Source organism: Peromyscus eremicus, chromosome 5 (genome assembly GCF_949786415.1).
Source record: "Peromyscus eremicus chromosome 5, PerEre_H2_v1, whole genome shotgun sequence".
NCBI classification, from domain to species: Eukaryota; Metazoa; Chordata; class Mammalia; order Rodentia; family Cricetidae; genus Peromyscus; species Peromyscus eremicus.
The window spans coordinates 32102018-32124050 of record NC_081420.1 but is presented as its reverse complement, the minus strand read 5'-3'; the positions used below and the strand labels follow the sequence as shown (position 1 = coordinate 32124050).

The 22033-nt window shown below is 43.9% G+C and overlaps 1 protein-coding gene across 2 annotated transcripts in view; it reads right to left on the bottom strand.

The window, feature by feature from the left end:
* Positions 1-3970: 3970 nt before the first annotated feature.
* Exoc2 (exocyst complex component 2) overlaps positions 3971-22033 on the bottom strand; it is a 137722-nt gene continuing 119659 nt past the window's right edge. For both annotated transcript variants that reach the window (XM_059263224.1, XM_059263225.1), the window contains 5 exons: positions 14335-14390; positions 12307-12429; positions 9910-9971; positions 7218-7277; positions 3971-4267 (listed from right to left, as the gene is read on the bottom strand). In XM_059263224.1, coding sequence (XP_059119207.1) covers positions 4174-4267; positions 7218-7277; positions 9910-9971; positions 12307-12429; positions 14335-14390 — 395 coding nt within the window. In that variant the 3' untranslated portion in view covers positions 3971-4173. The remainder of the gene's footprint in view (positions 4268-7217; positions 7278-9909; positions 9972-12306; positions 12430-14334; positions 14391-22033) is intronic.

Sequence of the window (22033 nt, the reverse complement as noted above, 5' to 3'; positions counted from 1 at the left end):
AAGTACCCCATCCCTGAAGAAAACTTACTCTCCCTCACACAGTGGCCATCTGTTGCCAACAGCTGCTCAGCTGGGGTGCAGGCCTTCATGAACCCCTTCCCATCCACGCTGGGATTTTGCCAGGCTTGATCTTGCACAGGTCTTGTGCATGCAGTCACAGCTGCTATGAGTTAATGTACATAACGGCCCTGTCATGTCCAGCAAATGATCCTGCAGATGTCCACTACCTGGGGCTCTTACAAGCCTTCTCCTCCCTCTTCCTTGATAATCCCTAAACCTTGGGGGAAAGGAGATATGACATAAACATCCCATTTAGAGCTGAGCAATCCAGTCTCTTATTCTCTAGATGACCACCAGTTGTAGGCATCTGTATTAATTACTGTTTACTGCAAGAAGAAGGTTCTCATAAACACTGCCTGATGAAAAAGGCACTCTAAGCAGATGGAACTAAGAAACAAGCAGTGTGGCTACTCTAACATTGATAAAATAAACTACAGAGCAAAGCCAGTCAGATGAGACATGGTGGGCCACTTCATGCTCATCAAGGAGCAATCTACCGAGAGAATAGCACAACTCTAAACATATACTCACTGCAGTGGTTAGTTTATGTAAACATATGTAGACATAGCTTGGAAGAGATCTCAACAGAGGATCTGCCTCCATTAGATTGTCCTGTGGGTATGTGTGAGGGGCATTTCCTTGATTAATGATTGATGTGGGAGGGCCCAGCCCACAATGCAAGGTGCCACTCCTGGGTGGAGAGCAGGCTGAACAAGCCATGAGGAATAAGCCAGTAAGCACAATTCCTGCCTGGTTCTGCTCAGTTCCTGCCTCTAGGTTCCTGCCTTGATTTCCTATCCTGACTTGCCCTAGTGAAGGACAGTGTGGCCTGCACGACGAAACAACTCTTTTCCTCTCTAAGCTGCTTTTGGTCATGATGTTTATCAAAGCAGCAGAAAGCAAAGCAGAATACCCACAAAACACAAGTGCAAACAAGTTCATAAAAGAAATACTATTAGATCTAAAAGTCACAGAATAACCCCAACACAGTGACAGTGGATGACTCTGATACTTCACTCTCATTATATCTGTGAGGTCACCTGGACAAAAACTAAACAGAGAAACAGTGAAGTTAAATGATAACCAGGGCAAGAAGAATCAAGGAGGAAATTTAAAAATCCCTAGAAGTGAATGAAAATGAAAATACATCCAAAATCCATGAGACACAATGAAGGTAGGTCTGAGAGGCAGGCTTACAGTACTAAAAATACCTACATTAAAAAACTAGAGATCTCAAATGAATAGTTTAATGATGAACTTGAAGGCCCTGGAAAAACAAAAACAAATACCACACACAAAACAGTATTAGGTATCAAAAAATCAGGGCTCAAATTAATGAAATAAAAAAAGAAAATATCAACACAAAGAGTTAATGAAATAAAGAGTTGGTTCTTTGAAAAGATTAACAGGACGGATAAACCTCTGGCCAAATGAACAAAATTAGATGAAAAGGGAGGCATTATAACAGACACTGAGGAAACTTGAGAGACTCAAAAGGACAGACTTAAAAAAAAAAACTGATATTGGGGGCTGGAGAGATGGCTCATCAGTTAAGAGCACTGACTGCTTTCCAGAGGACCCAGGTTCAATTCCCAACACCACCATGGCAGCTCACAACTGTCTGTAACTCCAATTCCAGGGGACCTGACACCCACAGCAAAACTCCAATGCACATAAAATTAAAAAAAATCATATTCTACTAATCTTTATTTTAAAGTAGTTGAAACTTAAAAAACTACAACTACTAGTAGAATTTTCTACAGCTCACATTCAAAACAGAAACACACACCATTACTTTGTACTCAAAGCAGAACCATAATGCACCGTAGTCCATGCATGTTCTCTAAGGAACTGCATGCTGGGCTGACAGAAACATGAGGTGAGTCAGTGAGCTGTGCTGTGCCAGTGGTGCTTGTCTTGCAACGCCCAAATCATTTCTAGAACATGCCACTTTCATGGTACATTGATATAGAAAGTCTTAGAAAAACCAAATTGTTTCTAGTAGTCCTTTGGTCCTAGAGGTGAGACCAGTGTGGTAACTTTCCTGCAGCCATGTGGAGCCACATAGGCATGGACTTACTAAAATCAGATGTTCCCTAAGGAAGAGCGGGTCACGCGTCACAAGGACTGGTCTGCCTCTCCACTTCCCTCTAACTCCTGTCGTGTTGCTGCTGTCTCCTCTTCACCCCAAACTCACCACTCATTATACCTCACACTTCTGAAATCCCCTTCTTCCAAGAAGTCCCCCATGACTTGTTGGAAGTTGTCTTGAACTCCCTCATTTGGGTATGGGGTTTTTATGCCACTACTCTCCAGTCTCTGTGCCATAAATGTTTACATGCGCGAAGTTGCTGGAGTTCTATCAGCCCTCGAGCCTGAACTGTGGCCCCAGTGGAAGGATGACAAAAACTGTGTTGATCTGGAAGGAAGAAGTGGGTTGTGGTGAAGTTCAGGCCTGGCCAGGAAACCAGAATGTTCTAAGTACAAGCATGGGTCTCTAGCCACCTCCCAGCCTTAAAGTCTCAGAAGAACTTACTTCTCGCTAAGGCTGCCTATGAGGCCATCCTAACCAGTGTCTGGAATGGAGTAACTTAGTGTCCATGGTGCATTCCTAACGAAATTAACAAGACATTTGATAAATGAAGACACAAACACAGGATAAAACAGAGAACTCAACTATTTATTTTGAATATTAAAATTAGAAATATAAACAATTACAGAGTTAATAAAATGTTGAAATAAAGACACTTAGAGGTAAAATTTCAACTAAATAACATCTTTTAGAGAAGGAAGATTATTGGCTTTGTGTACTGTATTTATTAAGTACTTAAAATAACAAATCATTCCGTATTTCCGCTTTGAAATTTAGTTTGGTTATGTTAGATATAATACTAGTGTACCGAGAGAAGACAATGCTACACATACTTATCAGCTTTATCAGCACATTTGTGAAAGATTAAATTTGTATTTCCAGTTACTGTGACAAACAAACAAACATACATTTACTAACCTCAAATAATCCACATTATGTACACACTTGTGTTCTGGAATTACTTGAACTAGGATTCTGTCCACTGAAAGAGAGGCGCCTACACTATCCGTAGATCACTTTGAAAAGTGAACTACAACTGAAGCCGAAGACAGGATGGAGTGAGCTGAAAGAGCTGCTTGCAGGTCACAGTGACCTGAATCCACTGTGCAGGCCAGTCAGCAGGGAGTCACTGCTCAATGCTTGGTGACCCAGGGCACCTCCAATCTTTACAAAACACGGCCTGTGACAGAGCAGCGTCTTCCCAGCTGTGGAGGGAGACACTTCAAAGTTGGGAAGGGCAGAAAGGAGTGACCTGTTGGTGGGAAGGAGTGCTGCCATGCCCAGGAGCTGGCTTCATCTTTAGGTTGCACTCAAGACCACAAGGCTTCCACGGGGCTTGCGGGTGTGACAAGGCCTCCACATGCAGGTCCTTGTGCACCCTAACTACACCACTGCACACTGATAGATCAACTTAAGGGTGAGTGAGAAGCAGAAACTTCAGTGTTGAAAAATTAAAGTCAGACTATAAAATTCAGAGTTCATTTATGGACATTAAATTATCCAAAATTTAACAATTTTATATGTAGACTATATATTTTTCTCTAAAAAAATTAGGAGGTTTAGAAGCATTTGTATGAAATGATGATATTTAGGTTTAGGACAGAGCTCCAAAGCCATGCCCATAAATCTCTTCTCAAATGCCTCACCTGGGTTGGAGATTGCCAACACTGGTGGTGAAGGGGTGCTGAGAAGCATATTCACACACACCACGGGCCACTCCAGAACATTCTGGAGAAGACCCTGAAGCTCACACCATGCAACATTTAGCAAAGAAAACACATTTTGAAGAGTATGCTATGTAGCCTTACAGGACCAAAGCTAGTAACAACAAAACTTGTTTATGTGTACATTTAAAATAGGGTTATTTAAACAGGCTGAAGTGAAACACCCACCAACATCTTTTTCTCAGGGAAAAGAGAGGAGTTAAACGTCGTGAGGGCTTGGGCACGGGCTACCCCTCTGGCACAGGAAGAGGACAGTCTCCCACTTGCTGTCTCTGGATGCTCTGCTTCCACAGGCCGCTATGTTTTCATCACGGTTGGAGACGCAGCTTGGAAACAGGTGAGCTGCAAGTGCATACTGCTCTTGAACTTGTTGAGAAGCTCCTCTAGTAACCTTAAGGGAGGAGATGATTTAGCATTCTGACAGCAAAGCTCTGTGCTAGCTAGCTGCAGGCCAACTTGATACAAACACGTCATCAGAGGAGGAAGCCTCAATGAGAAAATGCTGTCATAATCCTGTAAGGCATTTTCTTAATTACTGACTGGTGGAGGAGGGCCCAGCCCACTGTGGTGGTGCAGTCCCTGGGCTAGTGGTCCTGGGTTCTATAGGAAAGAAAGCTGAGCAAGCATGTTGAGTGAGCCAGTGAACAGCACTCCTTCATGGCCTCTGCATCAGCTCCTGCCACCAGGTTCCTACTCCACACGAGTTCCTGCCCTGATTTCAACGATGAACAGTGACATAAAACAATATGACAAATAAACCCTTTCCCCCCAAGTTGCTCACAGACATGGTGTTTCATCACAGCAATAGTAACTCTAAGATAAAGTGGTTTTCCTGGTTTGCTTTTCTGCTGCTGTGATATAACACTGTGAACAAAGGCTACTTGGAAAGAGTTATTTGGATTACAGGTTACATCCATCCATCATTTGGAGAGCCCAAGGCAGAAACTCAAGGCAGGAGTTTAGAGCAGAAATCACAGAGGAATGTTGTTTACTGGCTTGCTGTCAGGCCCACAGCAAGCCACCTTTCTTACACAGGCCAGGCCCACGTGCCTAGGGATGGTACAACACACACTGGACATCAATTAGCAATCAAGAAAATGCCCCGGAGACATGCTCCAGGCCAATGTGATGGAGGAATTCCTCAACAGAGGTTCCCCTTTCCCTGGCTGCCAAGTTGACAACCGAGAATAGCCAAAACACTAGCTTAGCAACTCAGCAAATAGGCAGGGAGCTGGTGGGCCAGGTCTGACTGCCATGCTGTGTTTAGAAGAAAGCCAAAAAAGCCAGTCTATGGGATCATAATCAGTAATGGAAATATCTCAACCAAAAAGAAAGAGGCTGCTTAGAGAGCAGAGTAATACAAGTCTCTATTTTTCTTTAAATTTTCTCTCTACATCCTTCTCTAGAGTCCTTCCTAAAACAGGGTAATGCTTAGGTCTACTCTTTTACCATTACTCTAACAATCAAGAGAAACGAAAGCTCATTCTTTGTGTTGTCCAGTTCTATGACTGTTAGCAAGCACACACAGGGACGGTTCCAGGAGACAGGCCTTTCTCTCACTCTACTCATTACAGTTTTCATTTCATTTTATTTATTGTTATTATTGTTGTTGTTGTTGTTATTATTATCGTGTGCATGGGGGGGGGGGTTTGGCCTGCATGCCACAGCACACATGCGGAGGTCAGAGATCAACTCTGTGAAGTTAATTCTCTCCTACCTTTATGAGGTTGCCGCGGAGTGAACTCAGGTCACATGGCTTGCACCATCCAGTACCAACTGCCTTTACCAAACTGAGCCTATTTGTAGGCTGCAGCCCTACTCCTTTTATGATGTCCCTCTGGTGCCAGCCTTTTCCTTAGTCTCGACACAATTCAGTTATTGTTGTCTCTCTACTCCTCCATTTTGTCTGCAGTGGTGAGCAGATGTGGTGACTTGGACGTGGCAGGGCCTAAGTCAGTTCTACCTCCACAGGGAATCACTGTGACACACCATGTCCATTTCCCTTGTCTGAAATACTTTAGATATGTCTAAAGCCAGAAGGACTCTCAGGGCTCATCTAGTACAGATGGACCTGGAACTGTGCTTGATTCCATGAAGATCAGTGGAGTCTGTCACGATGAACAATGATCAATATTGGAACATCATCCCCACAGTCTATCAGTATTGATCTAAGACACACTAGGTTTCTGGGTCTTTGTTTTGTTTTCTTTTGGGATTTTGACATAGACTCTCAGTTTATAACCCAGGTTATTCTAGAAATTTAAATAAACATATATATTTATTATTATTTTGAGTGAAAGAGAATGTGTGCATGACATGTGGAAGGGGTGGGCACGGGTTGGAGGACAACTCGTGGAGCTGATTCCCCCCTCTCTCTCTATGGGCTCTGTGGACAGAGCTTAGGTTAGCAGACTTCCACGGCAGCTGTTTTAACTGCTGAACCATCCTGGCCTAGACCTCCCAATCCGCTTGCTCCTGAGAACTGACACTACAGGCACACAAGACCTGAAACACAACAGCATATCAGCTCAAAGTGTCAATCTTGGCTGTTCTTGATGCTCAAATGCATCCTTTTGAAACACGTTCCATGTATTAAGAACAGTGGTGACTATTTTTATCTTTTATTTTAAAGAAATGAAAAGGGCCTACAACGAATTCCCAAAAAAAAATAAAGTAGGGACTGGAAGCAGGGTGTTCTGTGTTGTGAGGCACCGTTCTGCTGCTTGCCTGTCTGCGTGGAGACACACACAAGGGTCTGCACTGGGGTCACACATTAAGGAAAGCTGGTTTGCCCCCCTTTCTCCAAGCCCAGGCACTCTTCACGACCACAGCTGGTCCAGGCACTTTCTCTGCACAGCATTTCTCTGGGCTGTCCACAGAGCCCAGCACTGTATGTTTTCCCCAAGCAAAGGCAAGTGGCCTTTAACTAGGAAGGGTGACAAGGCAAAGAGCTACAAGGTCTCCCCCGAGCTGAGGCTGGATGTATGCAAGCTGTTTTGTGTCATGTGTATAACTTGTCTAATACTCTGTTTTATAGGTCAAAGTCAGTGGATGGTCCTCATCTCTCTTCCTCATATGGAAGCCAGTGCTGCCGCTGACTAAGTCCAATGGCTTTCTCATGTTCTCTGAACCTGCCACTTAGAGCTACAAGTCAAACCTAAAAGACAGACTTCCTCCTGTCATTTGGAAGATAAGCCAGGCACAGGTAACCCAGCACACCACATCACAGGGTAACCTACACTCCCTCTACACCCGGGCCACTCTCAGACTCCTCACGGGTCCTGGGCCAGCAGAGCCCGTGCAGCTCAGCTAGTGGGCTGAGGAGAGCACTCAGAACTTACTTTTTGTCCGCGCCACTTGCGAGCTGAGGCAGGGCTTCCAGGGCCTGTTTAAAACTAGACCTGAAACACAAAAGCACATCAGCTCAGAAGTCCACAGTTCTGAGCAGAATTCATTAGGGGATCACTGTAAACACCCTTAAACACACTGGAAATACAAAGAAACTAATGAGGCCAGTGAACCGAGTGGAGACGTATGAGAAAAAGTAAAAGTGAAAAACAAGAGAAAAAGAAAAAGGAAAAGGAAGGCCATGGTGAGCAGCCAGGCAGGGTTTCAGGGGCAGGCCAAAGAGATGCAGCCAGGAAGTGGAGTCTGACCCATACAAAGATGCTGCTCAGGAGAGCAGTGAGGCTGCTGTGACTGTGCAGAGACTGGGGTGGGGGGTTCGGGGAGGGAGGACTTAAAAAAAAACTATAGCTACAGCAACTGTGAAGCAGGAGGGCAGTAAGAGATGGGTGTGTGTAGAAGAGTACTCAGACAGTCGCAGCTGACAAGGACAGAGTCTCCTTTATAGCCACGTCTTCTCAAAGTGGACACAGGAGACAGTTTCTAGTTCTTATTAGAATTAACCTCGACAGGCAAGGAAGATATTTCCATGTAATTTTAACAATGTATCTTTACATGAGAAAGGTAAAATGAATGAACTGAAAAACTACCTATTTAGTATTTTAGGGTTTTTTTTTGAGAGAGAGAGAGAGAGAGAGAGAGAGAGAGAGAGAGAGAGAGACAGAGAGAGACAGAGAGACAGAGAGAGAGAGAGTATCAGAAGGAGAGGAGTGAGGATCGATCACATTGGAGAACTTATTTAATAATAACTACTGCCCCTGAGAACAGTTCTGAACTTTTCATGGCCCACTTTTCTAGTGGAGTTGAAGAAATACATGCAACCATTACTGATCAAGGAGGTCTTCAATCTTATATTAAAACTATATTCTTCAATCGACCAGGACACAACCGTCTAAACAATGTTATCTTAAACTAAAGGCATGTAAACAGACTGGAAGTCCCCACAGAATCATAAAAGCGCCTCTGGGAATCCTCCACTCTCCCTAGCTGAGGTAGAGTGTGGGTGGGGACAGTGTCAGCTGGCATATTAGTCTGCCTTTCCATGTTCAGTGGGCTCTCCTCTTTCCTGAGGGAGAGAGAAGTCCCTTCCTACTTCCTCTACCACATCCTGTTTGCCATGAGGCTGGATTAACTGAGAGGAACACGTTGCTTCATTGTTTTTTGTTGTCAGGACAAGATGACGGGGATGAAAATGGCGGGCATCTAATATCTGTAGGACACTGACAGCTTACAAGGTGACCGGACACATGCTATGAACCTCCCAGGTCTGTCTAGGAGTTCACAGGCTGGGCGTCTCTAATCTGAAATCCAATGTGCTCCAAGATTTAAAATGTTTTAAGCACCAATAGAATAGGAGGTTCACTATTAAACACTAAATTACTTTTCTTTTTCATTTTCTTTTATGTGCATGGGTATTTTGCCTGCATGTACGTCTGTGTACCACATACATGGCTGATGGGTGTGGAGGGCAGGAGAGGGCATTGGATCCTCTAGGACTGAGTGGCAGACGGTTTGAGCCACCATGTAAGTACTGGGACTCAAACTGAGGTTTTCATCTGCCAGTGCTCTTCCACTGAGCCATCTCTCCAGGCCCTCAATCATTAAATGATTAAGCAACTGTATTAAGTTACCTTAAGTTATGTGTATGGATGTAATGAAACATAAATAAATTCCTTGTTTAGACCTGAGTTCCATCTCCAAGATAACTCTTTATGTAACTCAAATATTCCAACACACCCACACAATCTAAAATTTAATATACTTTGGTTCCTGAGTATTTTGAATACAGGATACTCAATCTGTATTATCTTGAACCTAGGTTCCAAAGTGTTACATTCAAGGGGATAAACAGGCACTCACATTACCATTTTAGGCAGAAAAAGGAGTGGTTGGGAAAAGGTGTGTTTAAACAATGAACATAGGAATCATCCAGAAATGGTTTGTGGTATACCATAGCAAGCAGGAAGAAGATAATTTTAACTGTTAAGAAAATAGTGAATGTTCTCAGCCGTACTGGTGACAGCCATGCTGTCCAAGGCTAGGGGTGCATGAATGGTGTCCCGCAGTGGCAGTGCCCTGTGCTCACAGCACAGACTGACTTCCCCTGCAATGCTGTGGCTGTGGCAAACAGTTCTGAGCACGCGGGCAGGAGTTCTGCTCATTTCACCTACTAATGTCTCAATAGTAGGAAATCCTGACTTTCATTCAAAACAGCTAAAAGTTACCATCAAATTTCCACTACAAAACTTTGCAAAGAAACCACAGGCTTCCTCTTACGCTGATATTTACAACACTCAAACTGTCCTTCAAGTCTCATGAAGATTTAATTTTTTTTTTTTTTTGGTCTTTGTTTTTAAAGGAGTATGTCATACTTGGCCATATTATTTAAGAGACTAAGATTTATAAGTAATGAATTAAAAATTACATTAAATTTATAATGTGCTCTAAAGAAGTGGCCTTGAGTGTCATTGTCTTATTGTAGGCTTGTCCTTTTAGTCAAAATCTCTGATGATGTATCAGATTTATCGCAACACAAATGTAAGAGCATCTCACTTTGGTAAGTTATCTGTACACGAGTAAAGCCATTTTGATGTAAAAAGAACTAGGCAGCAACACTTGGCATCTCACCTGCTTTCCGGGGTCAGGTAAATGGCTACAGTGTCTCTCAGAGCACAGATTTCAAGTCTCGCCTAAAGATAAGAAAAAGGCAAGAGTGACAAGTGTCAGTTACCAAATGATGGCAAGTGCTGAGGAGACAGCCTGAAGCCTGCTTACTGCAGCCCAGGCTGCTCAGAACAACAACACAGTGACAATTTGCTGTGAAAAGACTCTTGGAGAACAGCACTAATATCCCAGTGTGTCCTTTAATCCTGCTGTCAAATATGACTGTGTGGGGAGGAGATGGACATATCGCATGATAATTACTACCTGACTAGTATTTGCCTTTTTAGTTTGCTTGTGTGTGTGTGTGTGTGTGTGTATGTGTGTGTGTGTGTGTGAAACATTAGCCTGAGTGGCTGGGCTTGCTTGCTGGCACCTACATTCTTTAAGGTACAGTCTCTTCTCCAGTAAAACCAAGCTCTAAAAAGTCAATGCAATCACTGTTAAATTCATGGATGAGCTTTTAAGAAAAAAATGCAAATTGACAAGTTAATCCTAAAATTGATAGGGAAACGTAAAGGCCCCAGAAAAGCTAAAATGATGTTGGAAAACAACAACAGATTCGGGAGCCTCACATCTTCTGATTTCCAACATCCCCGCAGCCAGCTATGCTAAGTCACGTCGGTGTGCCTCCACACATGGACACACAGAGCTCAGTAATGCAGAATAAAGCCAACTGATTTCCACTAGGGTCATAAACATCCATTCAGCGAACAGAAACAGTACAACTGGATCCACACATGAAAGAATGAAGCCCAAACCTCTCTTAACATAACTCGAAACAGACCACAGGCAGACCTAAATATAAAGACAAAAATGGACTATAAGCTCTTAGAAGACAGCCTAAGTTTTTGTGACTTCGGCAAGTCTTCTGGGAAAATGCAAAAGTACAAGGAACCAAGAGGAAATCAGCTGGCTGTCATCGAAACGAAGCACAGCCACTCAGTAACAGATACCACGAGGAAAGTGAGACCACAGCCCACAGAACCAGACACCACAGCCGGGACAATAGCCAAGGTCCACAGGGTGGTTCATTGACAAGTGTTGATAGGGCAAGGGGGTGACAAAATGCCTCATTAATGGACAGCAGAGTCACTGCTTTGGAAGACACTGTGGCACTTCCATGAGGAGCTGTGCACCATTCATCACTCTCGCTGAGCCACACACCAACCTTCTAATCTTGAGACAGTCTTGGTGAATTGCCAGGCTGGCCTTGAACGCACTGTACAGACCACACAAACCCTGATTTGACACCTTCCTGTCTTGGCCTCTTGAGGAGCTGGGATTCCAGGTGTGGACCACCATGCCCAGCAGTAGATCCGTTTTGACTTAAGTTTCCTAGTCTGAGGCAGCTTGGTCAGAGTGGAATTGGACTAAGCATATGTGTTTACAGGACCAGCCAGGAATGTGGGCAGTGCTCACTGAGCTGTGATGCTGCTCTCTGGAACTGTGTTTGGGGCTGCTCCCAAATCTAAACCACAAAGATGGGAAGCGCTGCATTGAAGTGGAACAACTTTCAGGCTAAACATCCAGAAACAACAGGAAATGTGCTGAAGTTCCATTTCTTGTAAGTCTGCTCCCTCAATGCCAGTGTGTCCTTTGGGGTCATCAACTGTGATGTTTATTTAAATAGAGACGTTAAGTTTGCAAGTGGTAACTGCAATGGGCATGTCTGAGAGAGCTTCCTCAGCTATCAGCTAAAGAACTGCCCCTATATCTTTTTTAGTGTGTGTGTGCACACATGCATGTGTATTTTACTGAGGAGTGAACCTCCAGGGTCTCATACAAGCAAGTACACCTTACACCACTAAGCTCCACCCCCATCCCACCACTGCTTCTTCAAATGCACACCCACTGTCTCAATACACAGAAAGCTCACAAGCAGGAGGCCACTGTCTCCTCTACACGCGCACTGTGTTGTCACAACAGTTACCTCACTGAGGAGGAGGAGGAGGAGGAGGAGGAGGAGGAGGAGGAGGAGGAGGAGGAGGAGGAGGAGACAACTATTTATACCTCTGAACTATACAGCACTGAATGCTTTGGAAAGACATGGAAGGACTCTGTGGATCTGTGTTCAAATAGTTCTATAAAACTCTTGAAAGTTTTGTTCTGTTTTAATGCCTGAAACAGAACATCTGGGAACTGTACAGATCACACACAGTGTGTGTGTCAGTATGTATGTGTGTGCATGCACAGTGGATATATATATGCACGCTGCACAGTGTGTGTGTGTGCGCGCGCGCATGTACCTCTGAAATTAGCAGAGGCACTGGAAACGCCAGCTGTGTTTACAAGGCAGGTAGCTAACACACAGCTGCCTATTTTACAAACACCTATGTCTATGAAATCGGAGGATTTGGGTACCTGCAGTGCTCCATTCCTGCTGAAGGATGAGACGCACTGCATCAGCCGGCTCAGCTCTTCAGAGACTGCTTCAACCACCCTGGCCAGGACCCGTGGCACCAGTTCTTTGGAAATAGTGAACACCTGATGGGAGGTTTAGAATAAGAAGAAACAGTGCATTACATTACTTTTCCTGGCTCCTGTCTGTCAAAACACAGTAATAAAACAACAACAAATCTCTTAAGTTTTCTAATCTATAATTTTGAAAAAGCAAAGTTATGAATGGAAGATACATAAACTTTTGTTTTTAAGATTTATTTTATTGTGTATGAGTGTTTGGCCTACACATATGCATGTGTACCACATGTGTGCCTGGTGCCTATGGAGCTCAGAAGAGGGCATCAGATCTCCTGGAACTGGAGTTACCAGTGGTTATGAGCCATCATGTGGTACTGGGACCAAACCTAGGTCTTTCACAAGAGCAGCAAGTGTTCTTAACTACTGAGCCATCTTTCCAGTCCCCTTGGCATGTATGTGGAGGTCAGGGGACAACCTATGGTAATTGGTTCTCTCTTCCCTATATGGGTTTTGGGGATCAAACTCAGTTCATCAGGCTTGGCATTAAGTACTTTTATCTGCTGAGCCATCCTGGTGACCCTATTTCAAATTTTAACATTTGACAAAGTTATATCTGCTAATTCACCAATTAAAGTATGTTCTCTTTTTAGCTTTGCCTGTTCCCAGTTTGAGGCGCTAGTGTTAATTAAACATTTGTGTCAACACAAACAATTTGGGCAATTTAAAATTTTATTACAAATGACAGTCCTGGTGAAATTCTATTTTAGGTTACTGGGCTAAACTGAAAGGGGACTTGAAAGGCTGATACTTAAATAACCTCACAGCTATTGATAATGGCTAATAGTCAACCATCAAGATAGGACCAGAGTGATCCTTATAGTCCTTATGTCCTCAGTTCTTCTGCTCTCTGCATACAGGATTCCTATCCACCAGCCATTTCACTTAATGCTTTAATCTTAAAAGAAACTAACACAAGAATTATCTTGTATGTTTAATAAAATTACAGAGATCTATGAGACCAACCCCTGCCAGAGTTAAATCACATACGATCTTCCTTTCTAGAGAGATGCTCACAAGCACCTTTCCTAAGAAGTGAAAAGTGAGGAGGCAGTATCACCCCTGTTTCCTCTGCTTGCTCCACTCTCCGGCTTTTGCTGTCCTTATCCATATTTTTCCAGATACCATGAAGGCCTCCAAATCTTCTAGAGGGAGAAAGCCACCTATGCACCTGCCTGGACGCCTACAGCTAAGCTAAGGGGCACCTGAGCCACAGTACTAACTGGCTTGGCCTGGCTTTATTTTACAGCTTCCCACTGCTCTGCGAGCCGCCCTGAGAGCCCGCATTGGACTGAGATCACTGCACAAACATGCAGCAGCAACGCCGGCTGTGGCACCAACGGTGGTAGCTGGTTTTCCAGTGTACCTCAGAAGAGCGACTCTCACGCCTAGGATGTCGGATGAGGATGCTAGCACGAAGCTTCAGAGGACAACTGTGGGGGACAGCTTGCATGAACCATGGGCAGCAACATCTACACACCCCGAAGCAACACACTGACTAACTTCAGTGTTAAGGATCACAGAAGACACGGACAATTTCAGGAAAGACTAAGTTACACACACACATACGCACACACAAAGACATATGCATACACAGACACAAACACATGCACACAGACACACATGCACACCGACACAGATGCACATACATATAAACATGCATGCACACAGGCACACTCACACATCATGCACACAGATGCACATGTAAATAGACATATATACACAGACACACAGAGAGAGATACACACACAGAGACATACACACAAGAAAGCTGAGCTTTATTTTACTTACATGCCCAAGATACATTCTGAGGGGGAAAAGAGACTTCTCTCGTGAATAATAATGGAATTCACTTCTCTTTCTTTCTTCCCCCTCATTTACCTGCTTTTGTAGGAACAGTTAATGACAGCTTACCTCTGCATGCACAGCAATCATATTCACCAATGCTTCTTTTAAATAGTTTCTGACACCTGAAATCAAGATGGGGGAGGGAAAGGCACTCAGGGAGATCCGCAGCCAGCGCTCTGCCCTGCAGCACCAGCATGCAACTACCAGAGCAATCTGAGGTGAAACTGAAAATAACACCATCACTGTCCATTTCCTTTGGAGATCAAAACGGTGAAAGGACATTTCCAGAGAGGTTCAAACCAAAACAGCTTAAATGAGACATTTTCTTTCACTCTTTTTCGTTCTTATCACTGGTGGCTCTGAAGTTACTATCAGTTGGTCTCAGAATCAAAACTTAAAAATATCCTTCTAGCTCACATGTGTATCAGACAAAGTGCAGAGGACAAGAGGGGGTGTTGAAGTCTGTACGATGCATGTTAGACATCCACTGAAGCATTATACACAGTGAAGTTTTGATTCTGAGGAATCATTTTATTTTTCCTGTGTGTATGTATGTGTGTTTATGTGCACCATGAATGTGCGGTGCCCGCTGAGACTGGAGGACCAGGGGGCATCAGATCCACTGGAACTGGAGTTGTGAACCACATAGCATGGGTGCTAGGAACCAAAACAGGGTCCTCTGCAAGAGCAGCGTGCCCTAAACTGCTGAGCCAGCTCTCCAGCCCATGAGTGACTTTCAAAGACGAAAACCTTAAGGTCTTGGAGACCACTGAATGAGTAAGGGTGCTGGCCATGCATGCAGGAAGACCTGTGCTTGAAACCCAAACACCCATGTAAAAAACCCTGGGCTGGGCAAGGCTGTGCCTTTAACTTCAGTTCTGTGGGGATTGGGGTGGAGATGTGAGCATCACTGGGACTTCCTGGATGCCAGCCTAGCTCCAGGTTCGGTGAAAGACTCTGACTCAAGTGAGTAAGGCAAAGAATGAGAGAACAAGATACATAAGTGTGCCCCTTCCCCCCATGTGCCCAAATACCCCACAACACACAAGAAAAGCCTGTCACAAAATTAATTGGACCTGATTCTATAAGGCAGGTTAAAGACTAGACAAAATAAAGATAGCGGAATGTAGTCCTGAATTAACGAGCACAGCTTCAAGTTCACAGAAGCACCCAGATTATGGGTGCAGAGTGTGTGGTCACAGCTTTCTGAAGCAGCTCCCTTCTAGCTGTGACTTGGGTGAGAAGCCCTTCCCACATGTCGAGTGAGTGTAGATTCTGCACCTCTTCTGCCAGACGGCAGTGAAGATTAACTGTGACCACACACACATCCTACTGTTCACCATGCTCCTTAAGAGATTGCCATGGTGTAAGAAAAATGCAAAATCACAGTGTTTTTTCCTGTAACTCCAGAACGACAGCTTTCTTCTGGAGTGGCATATTCTAGACTGTCTTCTAGAATTATCTACAAAGGCTGAAGGACAGTATTCTCTCAGACTCATCCATAGCTTGGACATGCACAGACCATGAGCTGTAATCAACATTTTCTGGTTGTTTTGAGACAGGATCTTGTGCAGTCTAAGCTGGTCCTGAACTCACTATGCAGTCAAGAATGACCTTGAACTGATCCCTCTGATTTCCCTTCCTGAGGGCTGGGATTACAGGTTAACTCCAAGGGAAGCAGAGAGAACACAAAGGACCTATGAAAGTGAAATACACTAGCTTGCAGAACAAAGCAATTGCTTCCAGTCAAAGTAGCTGGGCATGCAGAGCTGGGCTTTCTCCAGACAGCACGTTGAGCATCACTCCAGATGTCAGAGCAGGACACATGAATGTGCACCACTCAAACTCTGGTCACCGTCTGGGGTCTAGGGCAATCTGTGGGGTTGTATGTTCACATCTCTCTATATCTCAGAGTGAGAACAGTGGTGCTCTAAGGAACTAGGAGTTAAAACTCCATAGCCTCTGTCCTGCGATACCAGCTCTGTTAGTGCCACTGTAAGGCAGATGTCAGCAACGATGACTGGAAATCTAAGGGCAGTTTTACATTTTTAAACTCTTTAATGCAAAGCGAGAGTGGGGCTAGAGTGCTGACCACTAAGCCAAAAATTACACTTCAACTCAAGCAAGGCAGTCACATGCCCAGTGATCGTATACTATGAATTCACTCTCCTTCTGACTCTGATAGGAAAAACATCTGGCAAGACCATTAAGTATCACCAACAAAATACTCCATATCAGAGACAGCCCTGGATTAGTAAAGATGCAGCTGTGACAGAGAACAGTAAGAACACCAGCAGAGAAATCAGACTCCTGTTAGTCCGACTGCAGGTTTTGCATGAATAGAAAAGGAAGCCTTAACCTTGGAAGAGTATTCTATAATCCTTGGAGTTTTTGTCTTTATGACTAGGAAAAAACAAACAAACAAACAAACAAACAAACCACCAAATAACTGCTTTGGGGCTAAGGGGCATGATGGGGCAGAGAAGGGACAGATAGTCTAGGATGGACGGAAACAGCTCTTCTGTTTAAGCGGTGTCAGGCCAGTGAGGGCACTAGTGACAAGCTGATGTTGACCACCTCTGCACAGGGCAACCAGCCTCAGCTAGATCTTGCTAAAGCAAAATATTAACCTCCCAAAGCAATGCATATGCTACAGGAATAACAACTACAAAACCAAGCTGCTTAGGATGGGGCATGCCTGCAACCCTAAAATCCAGGCAGCCAAGGCAGGACTGTGAGTTCCACTACTACACAGTGAGAGGTCTGTTGAAAAAAAAAAAAAAAAAAGGAAAAGAAAAAAAAGTTAAAAATTCTCTGACTCTTTTGCTTGCTCTTGGGACTCTTTTCCTCCTGTTGGGTTGCCATGTTGGACTTTGATATGAAAGTTTTTGCTTCATCTTATTATATTTTATTTTGTCATGTTTTATTGTTATCTCTTAGAAGTCTGTTCTTTTCTAATGAGAGACAGAAAGGGAGTGGATCCAGAGGGGAGGGGAGAGGAGGAGGGGAGGAACTGGGAGGAGGAGAGGAAGGAAAAACTATAATCAGGATTTATTGCATGAGAAAAGAATCTATTTTCAATAAAAGAAAAAAATACTGAAAAAAATAAATGAACCATAGGCTTTCTCTACATCAAACAAGTGTCTTTCACTATCAAGTTAACTATATAATTCATTCAAAGGAAGTGACTACAAATATTCATTCATTTGTTAACACAAATTTCCTGGGATTCTCTTACATGGTGGACTACTAGGTACATATCCAGCACTGAGCCCTTAAAGGAGAATATGTTGATAATCCCACAAAGTAACCAAAAGTTTGATCACAATTTACTGCTGTTGTTTTTTTCTATAAGCACATGCAGCAAATTCATACAAGGCAGTTATATGAAAAGGTTTTAGGTTGCCAAGAAAACCAGAATCTGTAAATGTGTTTGGTTGCTCTCTTCATTTTGTGAAACTCTTAGCTGTTTAAACACCAGTACTGAGGTAGAAGTAGAAAAAAGTCACGGCGATGGGCTAGCCCAGATAGCATCTATGTTTGGAAACCGTCGGTCTGCCTGACCCATCATGTGGTGGCAAGCAGCTGGCAAACGTGGTTTTTGCTGACTGGGCAAAGGAAAAGTACAGTTGGGCTTCCATATCCAGAGACACCATGTCCACAGATTCAACCAACATGTAGACCACAGCAAGCATCAACACACACACACCTTTCCCTGTCATTATTCCCTAACTAAAAGCCTGTAACAGTTACCTGTGTTCGGCATCATAAGGAGTCTAGAGGTGAGTGACAGCTAGGAGGACACACACAGTTCCGGGCAGCTCTGTGCCCTTTCCCAGAATGGACCAAGCATCTGGAGCCCTGGTATCTACACTGTGGATGCTGTGGGCAAATGGTGCTTGGGAATGGGAGGCTGGCCCTCACCTGTGGCCTTAGGGACAACGACAGAACCTGCCATCTCTTCGTTCAAGGAAGAGGAAAGGAAAGGGAGGCAGAAGCCAAGAAGATGTCACCCAAGAAAGATCCCAGGAAAGCTGTGCAGATATGCAGTGTCTAGAACGAACGGCTGTCCTGAGATGGAAGGCAGGATGGATTCCAAAGGTCCCTTGGCTTTGGTGCCTGGGGCAGGGTCAGAATTTGATCTTTGGTGAGGAGGCTATTTCTACAGGACAGATAACTATGAGGGGGCAGAGACACTGCAGTCTACTCTGCAAATGTTGCTTTCCGTCCTTGTCACATTTTATTCTGTTTTAATATTATTGACAGTTGACTAATTACTTTTTATGTTCCTTGAGGTGACAAAAAAATACATCTAGGATCCAAATTGTGACTTTCCAATCACTAACCACATGACCTCAGACAACTCAGTTTGCCTCTCAAGTGACTGCCAACTCTGAAAGGCAGGGATTACAGTGTGTCCTTTGCTAACAAAGCCATTATAAAAATGCTGTTTGCTCCCTCACTCTTCAGCAGCAGCCATCCACCCTGTGTGAACACCATTGTGTGGTGTAGGAAGCAGGCAGAGCACATTCAGCCTGCAGCCGCAGGAGAGATCACTTGGGTGGAAGAAGTGTTCTGTTGAGTCGCAGGCAGGGTACACATCCCAAGGGCTACAGCTTCAGATAAAGACATAAACAGCTGGCTAACAAGCACACTGGGTATAAAACGCACTAACTGCACCGTATCTTCTGAAACTCCAGGTGTACATGTGCACACTATACCCACTGTGACTGCCCTCCAGCTGCAGCACTATGGGAATTGATTAACCGCTGAAAACTTGTTTGTAACACATGGTGGCAACAGGCGGCTTGACATGACTTCCAATGCGGCTGTAGTAGGGTCTGATAGGGGATCTGATCTGTCTCTGATAAAACTTCTGTGCCAGTTTCACACCAAGTGTGAAGGTGGTACGTTAGTGTTATTCATTTGTCATATTTTGCTTTGGCTTTCAAAAAAAATGACAGAATATCATATATTAGCATGGCCAGGGAAGACCATGATGTCTGGTTTGACCACTATATTTTTTAGGGCCAAAGCGTCTAAATGAACTGCTAAGTGAATGTTGTATAGAAATGGTGTCTAGAAAATCAATAATCAAAGAAAAACTGAACCGCGTGTAAGATTTAAGCTCCATAGTTAAATAGCCTCAGGCTTCAGGTGGCTGCTAACTAGAGACATGTGAGCCTGTTATGAGGATGTCCTCTGGCAGGGCAGGACATCTCTTACTTTTCATAGGACACAGGAAAGCAAGGACAATATTTTTGAGATTAAGCACCAGGGTTCATTTAAAGACACAGTTAAAGAAAGCAGAATACAGTGTTGTCAGTGTTGTCGAGACTCAACCAACTGGCTTCCCCAAACAACCTTTGCTCTTCCGATGACAGCTTGTCCTAAACAATAAGCACTTTGCTCAGTGCCCATGGTGTGCTAGACACCATGGCAATGCTCAGGTGGATAAGAACACCGTGGGCACGCCGTGTGTGTGTGTGTGTGTGTGTGTGTGTGTGTGTGTGTGAGTGTGTGTGTGTGTGTTAGAAAACCCTGGGTTTTAGTTTGCATTCTGACCGCAGTATGCCATGAAGTGTTAAGTGGACAGTATAGGCCTGATTAGGAAAGGATGGGCATCTGTGTTGACAGTGTACACAGGGGTAAAGATAGAACACTGACTTGCATCTTAGAGCTGCAGGAAAGTGCCAGGCTATTATGATGTAGTCGTGAGTGTTGTTTTTAAAACAGCTCTGCTCAGATAAACCCCCACAACTTTCCATGTTATTTAAGTGAGGGAATAAGAAGCAGTTTCTGAGCATTCAGAATATCGACCTTCTCTGCTCTGAATATGAAATTAGAATGTGTCATGATATTTGACCAACAAAGTGTCCCCACCCACACAGTATGAACCTAGACAATCACTTAGCAATTAATTAGAAGTGTGGAAATTCCCCAAGGAGAACAGTTTGCCTCTCCTCTGAGTGGGCTCTTCTAGGCTGCTGCTTGTATGGTGGGCTTCCGGTTAGTGAGCCTGTGTGACTTGACAGCTCCCACGAGGAAACAGTGTTTGCACACATCAAGTTAAAAAAGAAGCTTTCTGATCAATTTGCCAGTTTCTTCTTTTTCATGTAGGAAGGTCACATGATTTTGGGGAGGTAGGCACACTATTACTAAAAATAGACAGTGAGCGCTTAATATTAATATTCCATGCCAGACACCACGTTAGGTCCTGAGGAAAACACAAAGACCTTCTCCACAGAGCTCAGAGCTGAGTGAGGTAACACCCAGGTTTAACATAATAAATGCCCTGACTGTCTTACATGAAAGAAAAACAGCCCAGTAAACTATCCTTAAACAGGAAAAGAGCTGCATGATATAAAATTAATCAGGCAATCAGGAGAAGCAAGGTTGGCAAAGGCAAGGCTGCTGTACATGAGAATGGCACCATGGTGACAAATGACACCACGGACTGTCAAAGGGACACTGGTGCTCCTGTGTGTCCATTACGTGAGAACGCTTCTAGGCAACAATGTGATAGTGTCCACCGCGTACTGCAACCAAGTGTTTAAAGGGTGGCTGGAAATGAGCTAGTTCACTGGAGCTTTGAGTTCTCCGAAAAAGGGAAAATGTTCTAGTAACTAAAAAGCACTACATGGCCAGATGTCATTCTTCTCATTAATAAAAACTGCTAGGCAAACTGCTGAGGATGTACCCACATGAAAGTTCAAGCCTTTCTTCCTATTATTTTTTTTATTTTGAAATTTAAAAAACTAAATGTCTGCTGAAATAAACACAGAAGTATAAGTTTATTTAATAACTAAAAGTTCAATAAATGTCTTCACTAATTTCCCCAGTACAATTTGGTATATTCTTTCAGACTTTTGCCTAGGAATATATGTATTTTTTTAAAGGCTACACTACAATTCTCTTCTTGAATCTTAATTATATCATATTCTTTTCAGAAGAGTAAAACAATCTGTTCAGAGCAGAGCTGGGTCTTCAGCAATCTCAAGCAGAATACAGACACCCATGCACTCCTGCTCCCACACAGAACAGGTACCTTCCCAGCCAAGCACAGCTTTCCTACTGCCCCTCTCTCTCACTAAAGGGGTACAGTTGGCACAGTGATGGCCCAGAGGCCACAGTCTGCAATACGGCCACTGTTGGATATGCACAATAGATTCTCAGCAGCGTATGTTCACCACTACACTGTGATGTGGATGGTCTTTCAGCCTGAACTTCAACACTGCCTCTCTCCTTCACGACTCCCTCTCCTAATCCTGAAGCTGCTAAGCTTTCACTCCCTCCACTGTTCTGCCCTTTCAGAATGCCACAGATATGGGGTCATACGGTATATAGCCTTTATAGACCAGCTGACCCTGAACTTGCAGTAATCCTCCTGCCTCAGCACCCCAAGTGTTGAGATTAGAGGTATGGACCACGTGGCTCATGTATTCTCATAGAATAATCCAGAGGTGGAACTGCTGAGTTCAAAGGTTTTTCAGTCTTGGTAGATTCTGCCAAGCTGCCATTCAAAAGGCCACAGGAAACTGAACTCTTGCTTCTTCACACTCTTGAACATGAGCTGCCTGGGCTGTAATGTGTCCCAACTTAGTGGTGACGGCTCAGTGAAAACTCTTAAACAGCTATTTGACAAAACTTTTCATTGAAACAATCAACTAGAATTTTAAGCCAAATTTAAAGGTCAAAGATGTGCCGAAGACACGCAAACCTTCCCCTCTTCTGCCTGTATCAAGTCTCTGAAGGAGTTACAGAA